We start from the raw sequence: 14,503 nt of genomic DNA on the forward strand, positions 1-14,503 counted from the left end.
AGCTATACTTTTGAAAAAAACAACAAAAAAAAAACCATAACATCTACACAGACATCCCAGAATGCTCTTCTCTGATTTTGAGATTCATACTCTGACATATCACTCCAGACAGTATTGTATTTAGTGGACAAGTCACTCTAAAGTTCAGTGTTTTCTTGTATAGCGAGCCCTCTTTCCTCTATATTGACTGTTTGTTTGACCTTTTTACTGAGGACAGTATTGCACTTTCCTTAGATGAGGAGGCATTCTCATTTGTAACTGATAAACGTAAATGAAGCTGAGATTTATAACAAATTAAGAGGAGAGAGATGGGAAAACAGCGTAATCATCACCCCTCTTAAGATTGGAAAGGTTAAGTGGGTATTTGGGTGGCATCTGTTTTTGTACAACCATTTTGTGCATATTGTTTTTTTTTGTTTGTTTTTTTTTTTGTATTAAGACCCACTGTATTATAGCGAGGAGTGTAAATAGACCTTAAAGGATGTACATATTTATGTGATTTGCTGCAAGATTGATATTCACACTGTTGTATTTCAACATGGCCACCAGCAAGCTTTGTGGATAGCAGTGTAAAAATTAAACGGAAAAAAACAGACACTGCCTTAATGTTTAAATAAAAAGCTTATTGCCATTGATTTGTTTGTCTTTTTTAATTATTATTATTATTGTGCCAGTGATAACATTCTGCTGTTTTGTTGTTGATCGTATTCATTTATGTATTTGTCAGTTTCTACATTTTCTTAATCCTGGTCCTGGAAAAGCTCTGCACCGCACACAAATGTTGGTTCAGTTAATAAGGCCTAAGATAATGGGCTGAGAAACACAATCAGTAGGGGTGTGACGAGACACTCACCCCACCAGACCAGATTTTTAGGCTTAAAATAAATTTTCAATGATAAAATATATATAGGTACTTTAAGAAAAACATTACAAAATGCCCTTTTTATTTCTTTAATCAACTTTTTGAAATTAAGCTTATTTTAATAAATTGCATGCAGTAGTAAAACGTGAATTGACAGGCAAATAATTACACACAAAATTAGTAGAAATAAAAAAATAGCACAAATGTCCCTTTAAAGGTAGGGTAAGCGATTTTTCAACAAAAAAACCTTTAGAAAACAGTCGAATACCAAATCAAAATTGTCTACAACAGACGCCGCGAAACTTCCGCCCCGTCCGCATTACGTCATTTCCGGACAGCCGCGCCCGCGCATGCACGAGAAGAATGCTGAAAGCGTGGCGTTGCTCACGTGTCGAGCTCGTCCGATTGAGTATACTTTGAAAGCTGTGCGGACGCGGCTGTGCGCGAGATGGAACGGAACGCGAAAGTGAAGTATGGACAAATCATGTCACACGGCGGCCATCTTTGAAACGCCCTCGGCATCCAAGTGCAGCTCGCAGCTCTTAGTATTGGGAAAATCGAATTCTCCCAAACTGTTCACTAAGCTTGCGATTAAGTTTCGTATTTGAAATTACCAATGAAATCTGACAAAAACTGTGCAATTATTGATGTTTATTTCGCTAAATTAGCCTTTTAAAAAGCCTAGCTAAGACGAGATCAGCCAGTGCTCATGCGCAGTCCCTGAGGCACGTCTCAGAATATTGAACGTTTCTATAACAACCGGAACTTTCTACGGCGGATGCGGTGATGCGCTGACTTCATGGATCGCGGATTGGCTGTTTTATTTAGAAGGCGGGCTTCTTGGGATCGCTACACGAGTGACGCGTCTTCGTATATTTTTACACGTCTTTGGATGAAGCGACGATTGAAAACCATTGAATTTTTAATTTAAACGCGCAGCAGTTTTCTGCGGAGATTATTTATTTATTTATTTTTTTTTTTGAGATTTCTTGCTGCTTGCGTCAGGGCTATACAGCATCACTAATTCTCGCCTCACGCTCAATCATACCACTATCGCGAGGATATCGCCAAGTTCTCGCGGGACCACTGGCATCTCGCGATACCATACAATAATCGTATGCGCGACAATAATTATTTAATTTACGTTTAGTCATTTAGCATTTTATCTATATAAGCGAATAGCAAATTATTACAATTAGTTGATACAAGAAAAATACTGTGCGAACAAAGTCATTATAAAAATAATATAAAAGAAAAAATATAATGTAAAAACTCTTATTATAACGGGACTGCATATTTTAGCGCAGTAGTGAGTGCATTGGTTGTAGGCTTCATCAGTGTCCTTAGTTTTAGACACCACAGCTAATGGCTCAAATAGTGCACTGTATAAGGGTACAATAGTAGTATAATAATATATATGGTAATAATAATAATAAGGTGATTTATTTCGAAACAGCCTTAAAGCTATTAACCGATCAGATGTCAGAAAGCTCTTGGATTTCATCAAAATGCCTGGGTTTGTGTTCGAAGATGAACGGTTGGCAACGCACACGAAGGTAAGTAATCCAGAATTTTAATTTTTGAGCAAACCAACCCGAAACTACTCTTTCAAGTCGACGGGCAACGTTTAACATATTTCAGAAACCCACTGTTTGTGTGCGGAACAAACAAAAGGTACACGTCCTGGCCAGGGGTGGATAGTAACAAAGTACGTACTAGAGTATATGCTTGCGTGCACGAGAAGAGAAAGTGAACAAATTCTCGAGAGATGACTCAAATGATGCCGAAAAGGAAAAGGTCAGTTAATATCGAAAAAGCTTTCAGTGCTGGAGAGATGAAGGCCAGCTCCTAGCGGAGCGACCCAGCTAGCCATTTTTGGTCCCAGAACATTTTTATGGTTTGTTTTTGGTTAGCCAGGAGTTTTCTTCACTTTTGTTTGTTTGTAGAACGTTCCCAGCCAAATGAGAACCAAAAACTAACGTTAGGGAACGTTCTGTGTCTGTTTGGATTGAAGGGGTGTGGGCTGTCAGTTTTTAACCCCCAGAAATCGCTTGCTTCGTCTTCAACTTGAACGTGAACTTGAACCGTGTTTACGCCCGACATTAGCATATCCAGTGTTAGCCGCTGTGTTTAGTTTAGCTGCTAGTGGCAAACCAATACAAAAATGGTTTGTAACACGATGTCTTTTATCATTTTGCCGTTTACCTGTATTGTGAAATAACAAGTTATTTATATCGGCAAGGGCCTAAATAAATAAGGTAGATTAAAACAAGGCTGCCAACTCTCACGCACATAATTCACACAGCCACGTTACATTCGGCAGCAGCTGTAAGCATGTTTTCTGTGCAGTCTCGCATGTTGCTCTTCACCGCGTTATGTGTTTGTTGGCGTCAGGACACGTGTTGAGCACTAGGTGGCGCTGCTGACCTTCATATGACCTCAGGCTACGGTTCTTCGTTTATCACAAAGACATCTAACAGACAAGTAGTTTCCATCCTGCTGAAACAATGAAAAGCAGCTGAGGAGCAATTGTTTTGAACATGCTTATGTTTGGGGCAGAAAACCCCACAGATCCCAAATATCACTCAGAGAGAACATAGGGCACAAAAACACATTTTGTAATATATTGTAAGTCCACATGAACTCCAAAAAATATGTATTTTGTTAGCTTACTTTGCAATTAAAATTTTTTGGTGAACAATTAAATCTATTAATATATTTTCAAAATGTATAAATAAAATACTAAAATAGTCTGATATATTTGTCAATGTTTTCTAAAAAATATTAACAATTATTGTTTATATATATATATATATATATATATATATATATATATATATATATATATATATATATATATATATATGTATGTATATATATATATATATATATATGTGTGTGTGTGTATATAAATGTGTATATGTATATAAATGTGTATATGTATTTCAGTCTAATCAAATAAATTTGTCACAAAAGTAGAAAATATGAATAAAATGCACATTTTTAAACATATAAAAACACATTTGCATTCAAATTAAAATATTACAACATTTAGCGTTTATTAAATATTATTTAACATTTAATATATAAAATTACAGTATTTGAGTTATACATATAAATTGGGAAACATTTTTCTATTGAGATGACAATATTAGCATTAGGCTTTGGATCACACGTTGATTGGCTGTTAATGGGAAATATCTGTTTTAGGACCCTACCAGGTATGTTTTATGTTTATGTGAGAAAACATTCAACTTTGTATGTTTAATAGCAATAAAGTGGGCAAACAATTTAAGTGGAGACGCTTAATTTAAGCAAGCTCTCCATCCTGTAAAGCGTGATTCAAAGAACTGCTTTCCAAATTCTTCAGTACTAGTTCACTTTATAATGAGAACTTTGTTTTGAAAGTAAAACTGTCAGGAATTGGAAAACAGTAGGCAATATAATGTTTTGTTAAAGCTGGAGAAATACATACATGCAGCAGAAATAGTATCAGATTTTTTTATCCAATATGTAAAATGAACGTTGCACATGAAACGTCTTCAGTGTGATTATGTAGCTTTAACATACACTTACCTTATGATGATGTACTTTACGTCTGCTTGCATGTAATTACTTACTCCTGTAAATAAGGGCTTGAATGCATGGATTAAAATGATATACGCCCAGAAAGACTCCATGCCTCTCTCACGGCTGGCAATTTTATAGGAGAATGGTGGAAGGGTTTTTCATCTTAAGCTGGAAAGTATTTGACCTTTGTGGAAAGTGCTGTGTAAGTGATAATGTACACGGAAAACAGAGACTCATTCCTAGCTCACAGATCATTAAACATGCAGAGTTTATCACAAGAAGGCAAACATGCGCCACTGTAGGGTTTGGGGCTTTTATTTAATCGGTATGGATATACATAGTTTTTTTTTTCTTAAATTATTTTTCTCATCTGTCGTCCAAAAGAAGACCATCAAGCTGGGAATTATACAAAAATATAAAGAGAATTACGAGTGCTGTATGCCACATATACAACAGGAAAGTATTTTACAGAGACACAAATCACCGTGTTAGGAAATCAAACAAAAATCCATCTGTTAGCGGAAAGCATTTTGTACACCAAACAAATGTAATCATAAAATTTCATACATGTGGAAACAATAAAACATCTCCCATCAGATCTGCTTTCAACGCATTGCTAAAATTCCTCTAACAACTTATCGAATGTCCATCTTGAGTGAACAGGAAGTTATTCATCAGTCGTGCCTTCCTGTAATTTCATCTCTTAATAAGCCCCGGTGATTTTTTCACCTCGTCCTGGAAGTTAAACTTAGCTTTTCCTCTTAAAACTCAAACACATCCACATACCAAACGGAAACGTACTCTGTCATTGTTCTATTTTCAGTCGCCAGAAGATCTCTATTACATAAAATCCGAAATTAAAATAGAAAATGAATGAGGTAAGAGATCTACATTTACAAAACCCACTTCAGAAGTGAAAGCGTATAGTCCAGACATAAGACCTCCATAAAGCTTTTCTGCTCAGTCGGTATCTCTCTCTCTCTCTCTCTCTCTCTCTCTCTCTCTCTCTCTCTCTCAGCGGCACTGCTCCGTTTCGTCTCATCGCTTGCCTAAACAACAACAGCTCTGCTCCACAAAACAGTTTGTTACACACTCGCTGGAGGAATCGGGACCTCGGTTTGGGAATCTAGATTTTGGCTCCAAATAAAGTCGGACTGATTACCTTCGACGTTATCAAACCGTGCAATCGCAAAGTATAGCCGTACAGTCTTCAAGAGGTCAAAGAAGCTCAGAGATAAACCCTGTCTCACACATCCAGCATCTGAGATCAAAATGAGGCGGATTCTCTCATCTAACACATGCTCAGTCAGTCGTTGCGAATACAACCTTCAGTTTCCTGTCGTTCTGGGAGTGCAGCTCTTATTTTGGCCACTGAATTATCAGCACGTCGGGCGGCTCCTGAAACTCTCCACGTTCTCTGAGGTACAAACAGAAAGGGAGGAAATGGTTGTGTTTCCCTTTCTCTGAATTTGACAGAATCTTTGGTCCAACCTTTCAAGTGCTCCTACACGTTGATTTGCCCTTAGTCCTACCAACACATTTACAGCCAAAAAGAAAAAAGTGCAACTTAAATAGTTTATATTTCCTCAGCCAGTTCTGACAGTCTACAGATTAATGTCTTTGACATCTATGTTAAATTCAATACATCTAACCTGACTAAAGTCTAATGACTTTGTGCTGTCGTCCACATATAATGTGCTCATGCTTATTTTAATCATGACCTCTTTCCTGTTTGAGCATTTGTAAGAATCGACAATACTAAGACGATAGAGTAGGCCCACGTGGCATATTTTTACATTTTTGGGGAATACTGGCAGAATTTTTGTATTAAATTATAGAATTATAATTGTATAATTAAAATGGAAAATTGCGGTTTTATTTTTGGATTACAATCTTATCAAATTAGCCAAAGTATAAAAAAACCAAACCACGCTAAAATTTAGTACCAGACACATAATGACTAATAAAAAGATTGGGATCTAATTTTTTTGAATATTTATCTGACGCTCTTTGGAGATCTGTGGAACTCTGTGGACCTGTGAATCAGCAAACAGCACAAACTCTTTTGCCCCAAATGCGTTTCCCTCCACCTGACTGGTACGAATAGATATTAAAATGAAAAGAAAAGATGAACGTAAATGCATCACTGACGTGTAAAACACGTGTAAAGGCATAAACGCACACTGAACTCCAGCTCATCCCCACCATCAAGTACCAATGTCAATGGAAGCAAAAGAACAAAGTGACTTTTCGCTTTCCTTCTTGAAGCCTCTTGCCGTCCGTGGTTGAATGTACTCTCACCGTAGCTCTCTAACCAAAGGGAGTTTTTGAATTCTGGGAAGGATCACGCGTCTCTCAGAGGTCTTCTGTGTAATGATGCATGGGCTGGCGTCCTCGTGGACTCCAGCCTGACTGTGAACACAAAACCGCCGCGCCGGCTGTGTTTCTGTTGCCGTTGTAGTTGAGCGTGGTGCGGTATGTATTCCGGGTGTGTTTGGGGAACACGATGGTGGTGCTTTGAAGTGTAGCGCCCTGTGCCGTGGCTCGGTGTGAACCTCTGACTTGTAGCTGCGCCCACGCGTGCAGTTGTGAACGGCCACCACCGTCTCCGCTGAAGGATGTGGCGGTCGGGACCTGGGCGCAGAACACCTGGTCACGGAAGTGTCTTTCTGAAGCGTACTTCACCGCAGAGTTGAACCTGGCGGCGGTCAAGAGACAAGAACTCATCAAACATGCTCATTCTGAGACCCACTTGGAAATCAGGTTCTGTTTAAGTTGAAAGAAATGTTATGATATGAAATAATGAAGAACGTCTGATTTCTAGATCACAAGTCAAATAAGTACATTTGTGACACTGAACATATGATCCTATACAAATGGTCGAATGTTCTACTATTGGTCTTTCTCAAATGTGACCAGAATGACCAGGTTTTTAAAACTTGTGTATATATAATCTGAAATCTAAATTAATAAGCTTTCTATTGATGTATGGTTTGACAGGATAGGACAGTATTTGGCTGAGATACAGCTATTTTGAATTTGAGGGCGTGAAGTTAAAAGGATATTTCACTCAAAAATAGACAAAATAATTGAAAAAAAGTATTTTTTGTTTCTTTTGCACACATTCATTTACATCATGTCACATGGTCTATTTTAATCATATCTTTACTATCTTTCTGGACCTTAAATGGCATTTCCTTTCTGTCTATGCAGGGTCAAGAAAACCATCAAAGATACCTTAATTTGTGCTGAGGAAATGTAAGTAATTAATGAACTATCCCTTTAATGTGAAAGAGATACAATCTAAATGCAAGACTCTTTTGCCATTGTAATGTTTTTGATGTTCAATTTGAACTTTTCAGCCAAAATGCTTAAGCAACTGTAGAAATTGTAATGAAAAAATGCTAAACAGAAACTGGTTTGGTCTCAGACTTTTGTATCCAGCTTTAGTTTGATGGCTCTGCGACCACAAAATATTGAGGACTCACTTGATCTCTTTTTCTGGTTTGGGGTTAACCTCGATGCTCTCTCCGTGAGACCACAGGGTACATGCGTGACTTCGCATCTGGACCTTGAGAGTTTAGGAGCAAGTATGGCAGCTACACAAAAAACATAAAAAAGCAATAATTAGTCATGAAGCTAGCCATTAGCTACAACCCATAATAAATATTCAAAACTTTAGGCTGAAGTACTTCTCAGTTCATGAATGCATGATGAACTAAACTGTATAACTAAATACTGGCATAGCGACTGATTACTTGCATGCAAGTGCTAGTTTTTTATATCTCTTGTCATTTTGTGGTCTCTAATTCTCACATATTTTACTCTCCACTTTACTCTCCACTTTATTTTTATTATCATAAAAATAAAAACCGCTCGTCTAATATTTGTCCTCTTATTCATCCTCTTATTATGAACTGATTGAACAGTCAACACTAATGTACTTTATAGTTCGGGTCTTTTCAGACAGCGCTTGTAATCGACCATTTCAGTTTTAGATTGGAAATGTAGTCTTCATGGAGTCTGATAAACATTCAAGCAGTATCGTTTCAGTATTATTAATATGCTATAGTATTTATTCATATTTTGAATGTTTTAGTTTTAGTAATTTAGCTGTGTGGTTTTGTCATTTTAATTTTGTATATATTTTTATTTTAGTTTTAGTAACTTTAGTACTTGTTTCATTAAGTTGTAGTTTTTTTAACATTGCATTTTCTTTCAGTTTTGCTTTTTGTTTCTTTTAATTAGTAAAGATGTGTTTTTTTTTAACACTTGTAGTTTTTGTTGCTTTGGACTAGTATCGTCTGTGCATGTGTGTTTGCTTGCCATGCTTATATATATATATATATATATATATATATATATATATATATATATATATATATATATATATATATATATATATATATATATATATAATGTGTGTATGTATATATGTATGTAGATGCTCAGACAAACGGCGACAATGCAGCAGTGTGTGTGAAGCTGTGCCTCCACCTGCTCCAGTCATCAAACACACACACACACCACGTGAGCGCTCAGCACCTTCCTCGACGTCCGGCACGTACACGCTCTGCTTCTCACTGTCTGTCTCTGACACCTCGTAAAACCCAATTCCTACGCAGCGTATCATCAACCCGACTGTCATCTGACCTGACACGGGAAACATGGGCTCTTCCTCAGCCCGAGCAGAGCTCTTTTGAACATCTAGTAAATCAAGAAAAAGTTAGCTCGCATTCTAATCTGCATTTTTTTTGCTTCGGTTCTTTTAAGAAATTTAGTTCTGACTGAACCAGTTTTGGTTCCGGCCCACACGAGGAGGTCGAAGATGTTTGTAAGCAAAACCAACCGGTACTGTGCAAACGGCCTATATCGTAGTATTCTTTTTCTATCGGTATCAGTTTACCAAATGTTCGTTTCTCGTATAAAAGTAAACCGCTTGCTTGGTTTCATTGACTCACATTCTGTGATATTGCGATGCACTGTGTTTTTCAAGTTGGCAGAGGTTAGTCTAGCTCAGTTTAAGGCAAAAAAGTGAGTACGTGATTAGCAGCGAAATTAAAAATGCTCTTATTACTAACATATATGCTGTTTATGAGAGGTTTCTGGCATTGTGCTGCTGTCTCATGGATGAGGGCCAGGGAGAAAGGGATCGTGCTTGAGCATGTGCGTCCGTGTCCATATGAGTACAAGAGAGAGTGTGTTAAATCCAGGACGGATACTGTGTCCACTGTGCTGTTATACAATGTGCCGCCTGCCACGCTATACACAAACCCTGTAGACTCTCAGTCATCTCAGCAGAGACATAGCTCTTCAACAGGCTCAGCCAAATACTGAGGGTAAAGAGAGTTTGACATTACAGTGCCATCATATAGACTGCTTAGGTCAGGAGGTCTGACTATTTTTCCAAGGACGGTCTATAAGAGCAAAAAGGGTAGTATACTTAAAAATGTTATATTCAATTTCAATACGATGTTAAATGCAAGTACCATGTCAAGTAGCAAGTAGCAAGCTCTTCAGATATAGACACTGCATGGCAAAATATCTATGATCATAAAAATGTGTGACAAGTTAACTTGCAAAAAAAAAAAAAAAAATGATTAGAGGTCTCTGGCCAGCAATGATGATGCAGTTACAAAATCTTCCAGCAGGAGCAAATGGCAGCATGCTAACTAGTCAATAGCTGGGATTCCATCCAAAGCCACGCAAAACTCACATTAAATAGTTGCCATCCAACACCATTTCAATCCAACGAGCCAAACAGAAACAGTTGTCACTTACTGATAAACTATACATTGCTAAGAAAAGTAGTAGAATCTACTGAATTGAATCATTTTATTTCCCTATAGAATAAGTTAGTTGCACCTCATGAATGTGGTTATTGCTTTCGGAGGTGGAAGACTTTTTTGATATGCTTGGAGAAAATAATCTATAATTCAATAACCACCTTAAACTTCAAAATGTGCATTAAACCAGGGTGATGGAAACATAGCTAATGCTTACTTAACCTTCACTTATATGTTGCTGTGCACAAGGTTTTAACAGTATTACTACTCTTATTGATCTGGTACTTTAACTTTTTTATTGTTTTTTATAAAATTAAGAATTAACATTGATTTTTATCAAGAAATAGAAAATGAATAACACATGCATAAAATAATACTGCATCGTTTTCACTGTATAAGCTGATAGATTAATGCTGAATAAAGCTACTAAAGTTATTCAGTCAAGAGCTGAGTGATTATTTTTCCTTTTTTCCACTGTAATGTTAGAGAGGCAGAGACTCGGCGGGAGTGTGATCTCTCTTCTGGATTATAAATTTTCAAAATTGCATCCTAGATGAATGTGATATTTTTGCATATAGAAATGGTTGGCGAAATACGATTTGTAACTTGACATTTATATAGCTATAATAAATATTGTGTATTTTCTTCAGTACCAAAAGTCATCTTTCAGAATTTATCCCTGGAGACCATTCAGTAGCAGCTTTTGGTACCTATTCTAATGCAGTTTGAGGGGTTTGAGATGGATACAGACACAGGGCTGTACTTTTTTATTGGTTGTTTGGGACTCTGTACTCATTTCTAGTGGCCTGAACTGCCTGACTGAATGTTTTTTCTTCACAATGATTTTTAGTCTGTAGTTTTGCTTGTAATGGTTGCCTTTGTCATGGATCTTTTTGCTTCCCTGGTCTATACCTTCACTGTGTTGTGCTTGTCATATAGTTTTGTTTTTTCTTCAAATATTGTAATTTTTTTACAATACTGGTATTTTTACAATACAATGTATATTGTAACACTTTATTTTACGGTTACACCTATTAGCTGCTTATTAGCATTCATGAATTTGTTTTAAAACATAAAGTACTAAAAACTAAAACAAGGTTTTAAAAATAAGGGCATCACAGCATTATGTTAAAGTGATATATATGTCTGTGTGTGTGTGTGTGTGTGTGTGTGTGTGTGTGTGTGTGTGACCCCGGACCATTCTTAAGTGTCAATTTTTCAAAATTTTGAAATATTAAAACTGATAAATAAGCTTTTCTTTGATTGTATGGTTTGAGATACAATTATTTGTAAAATCTGCAATCTGAGGGTGGGAAAAAAATCTAAATATTCCTAAATTTGAAAAAATCTCTACATTCGTACACAATATTTATATCCTTATACACAACTTAATATCCTTTTTTGCACAAATGAAAATCAATCATTTTGACCCATGAAATGTGTTATTGCTGTTCCTACAGATAGACCCAGCGAGCTGGTTTTGTGTTCCAGGGTTACACACACATATATAAAAGGTAAAAATAAATTATATCACGTGTATATATACAATTGCTAACAATTAATAGTGTTCTTGAATACCAAACGTACCAACAGAGTACCAGTTGTTGATAAGTTGCTTATTATCATGCCTTCCTAACGCATTCTCATAAAGCAGCGCTGCTTTGTTTCAGAGGTGCCACTGCACCCTTCATTTTAATATCAGCAAACAGAGGTCATCAGTTTCTTATGCAACTGACTGCAACAGCTCTGCTGTTAGGCCTGCCGCACTAAAATAGATTGGAGAGATTTTTTTAATGTTATGCAAACACAACTCTCGAAATAGACCTGCAGCCACAAAATGAGAGGAAAAAGACAGACATATCCTTTGTAAACATGCATACTGCGTATAGTACACTGCACATACATGCTGGGATGAACAAACCTCTGCAAAGCGGTTGCCATGGACGAAAATACAAAGTGCAGCAAACAATGATGGCTTTGTATGCCTACGTTTTTTTTCTACTTTCATGAGAGCATTTGGTCCTCATATACTGCATGTTGCCTGCAGGCTCCACCACTTTTGTATACATTCAAGTAATAGGATTTTGGAAACGCATATTCTGAAGAACTGCGACGGAGGGATGTTTTGTTGACGCTGGGCTCGAGAGCTTTCCAAAGTGTTAAAGACGCAGTTTAAAACCATAAAAAATTCATGTTGCACAAATAAAGTCATGCTGTTCTTTTCTGTTTCATCAAGTGAGACGCTTTATTGCAGCGGTGTTCCGACAAGTGGATGCATGTTTCCTGAAGAGGAGTGCCTGAGCGATCATTTATACACTCCAAAATGCCTTTAGATACTTGCTCTCAGCGGCGTGCTCGGGCAAAGCATTTATGCCGCACGACAAAGACAAATGCAGCTCAATCACGTTAACAGTCGAGCAGCGGAAACCGGAATCTTTAATAAAAGAAGCTGTTGTTTTGTTAGTGCAGAGCTGTTTTCTTAGGACAAACTTAATTTATTTGCTCTAGAAGGTGCACCTAGAAGTGTTGGAAACGGTTTATTTCTATGCTAATCTGAATCTTGTGGTTTCTCTGAAGTATTGAGACACTGCCAGGATTTCGTTACAGGTTTGACTAGATGGTCATGTCAGATGTGGACACTGTTAGTTTAGCGTGCTATGCAGTCTTTCAAAGGCAGAAATAAGACTCTGGGTTATGCTGAGGCACATGTGCGGTGCTATACTGTAACGCAAACACGCGCTCTCTAGTAATACTGTACCAGTTTGATGTATATGTGCGTGTGTGTGTGTCTCAGCACTGCTTGTTTGTTTGCACATGTGTGTGTGTGTGTGCTGTAAAAGGGTTGCTATGAGGAAGCTATGAGGGACAGAGATCGGTTAGAGTTACCACATTCACCAAACACACAAGGTCAACTTGTTTACAGAAATTCTCTCTCTGGTCGCCCTTGTCATCCCTGCTTCATTAGAGTAAGTCTCCAGAGGCACGAGCACCTGAACCCCTTTCTATTTCAGGATTCTGCCCTATTACTTCTCATTATTTGTCACTGGCCTCCACACTGTCAACACTGTCTGTTTGTGTTAATGACAAACTGCATATGCACATCTATAACAGCGTGATTTTTTTTTAAATTGAAATACTTCATCTAAGCAGTTGAAATGAGTCCACTCATAGTACGACTGAAGCCAGTTTTAAAAAATCTCAACTTACATAACAACAGATATGACAGTATTTATTATTAGCATGAAATGCCTATTTTCTAAATACCCAACGATGCTGATCTTCTAATTGTACCGTAGTCCACTTAATCCCATTGCAAACCTAAATCCCAAACCAAACAAGATAATATCTGCCACTACTTCACATTTAAAGTGTAAGTTCATCTGTCAAAGGACAAAACTGATGGAAGACAACAACTGGATCTAAAACCTTTGGATGACACACAGCACATATCTCCAAAGCCACACATGAACACACAGTTCAAATGTCACTAGTGTGTGCAACACAACCATACTCAAAAATGCAAACATAATGTGTTTATCAATTTCTTTGTTTTATCCGTCGCCTCACTCATAGTCTTCATGCATGGATCTAAATAGTGCATATGATTTACTCCGAGAAGAGCACGTTCCTGCAACAACATCCTTTTCCCGACAACAAGCAGTACCCTAACCCTACCCCTAAATCAGTGCACCGGATTGGTTGCTCTGAAAACTGTTTCACTGCCAGCACAGGATGTTGATTGAGGAACATGGCCTTCTTGGGTCTCATTAAGCTCTGAGGCTTCATTAGATGAATGCATACCAGTTTGCCTTCCCGGCCTCTTTCTGCAGTATCTTTGCAGCTCGTTTGGGGCTGAGCAGCTGCCGGAGCGCGACTCTCGAGAACTCCCGTGACAGAGAGAAGAAGGCGGACTTGGGGCTGGAGGGAGTCCTGAACCGACTACTGCAGTCCTCCTGTTCTTTCCTTTCAAACTCTCATCCATAGCTTGGTAAAATGTAAATGCCCCACCATTTCTGGAAGAGCTGCAAATGTTTTAAACCAGCTGAATCGGACTCCCAGGAAAGACGGCCATGAGAGGTGTAAACCTAAAGTCCCATATCAGAGATGCAGATGGATTCCTGTGTCCTTAATAGATGCCTAAAACGAAAGTATTACAGTACATATTATATGGGAAAATGGGGCTGATGTCTATTTTGACAATTCAAATTCACAATCAATTAACCATCAGTTTTGATTCCAATGAATAGTTTTTAGTGTCAGTCTGGTCTCTATAATGTAAGTTGTC

General features: G+C 37.6%; 1 protein-coding gene across 1 annotated transcript; it reads right to left on the minus strand.

Annotated features, from left to right (window-relative positions):
* Nucleotides 1-5,791: 5,791 nt before the first annotated feature.
* Nucleotides 5,792-14,229, minus strand: rflna (refilin A). The gene is given in 11 exon segments (XM_043247412.1): nt 5,792-5,849; nt 6,734-6,830; nt 6,833-6,859; nt 6,862-6,951; nt 6,954-7,041; nt 7,043-7,130; nt 7,921-7,967; nt 7,969-8,031; nt 14,020-14,038; nt 14,040-14,206; nt 14,209-14,229. Coding segments are annotated over 11 exon segments (765 nt in total).
* Between the last annotated feature and the right edge of the window lie 274 nt (nt 14,230-14,503).

The sequence above is a fragment of the Puntigrus tetrazona genome, chromosome 8, assembly GCF_018831695.1.
Source record: "Puntigrus tetrazona isolate hp1 chromosome 8, ASM1883169v1, whole genome shotgun sequence".
Taxonomy (NCBI): domain Eukaryota; kingdom Metazoa; phylum Chordata; class Actinopteri; order Cypriniformes; family Cyprinidae; genus Puntigrus; species Puntigrus tetrazona.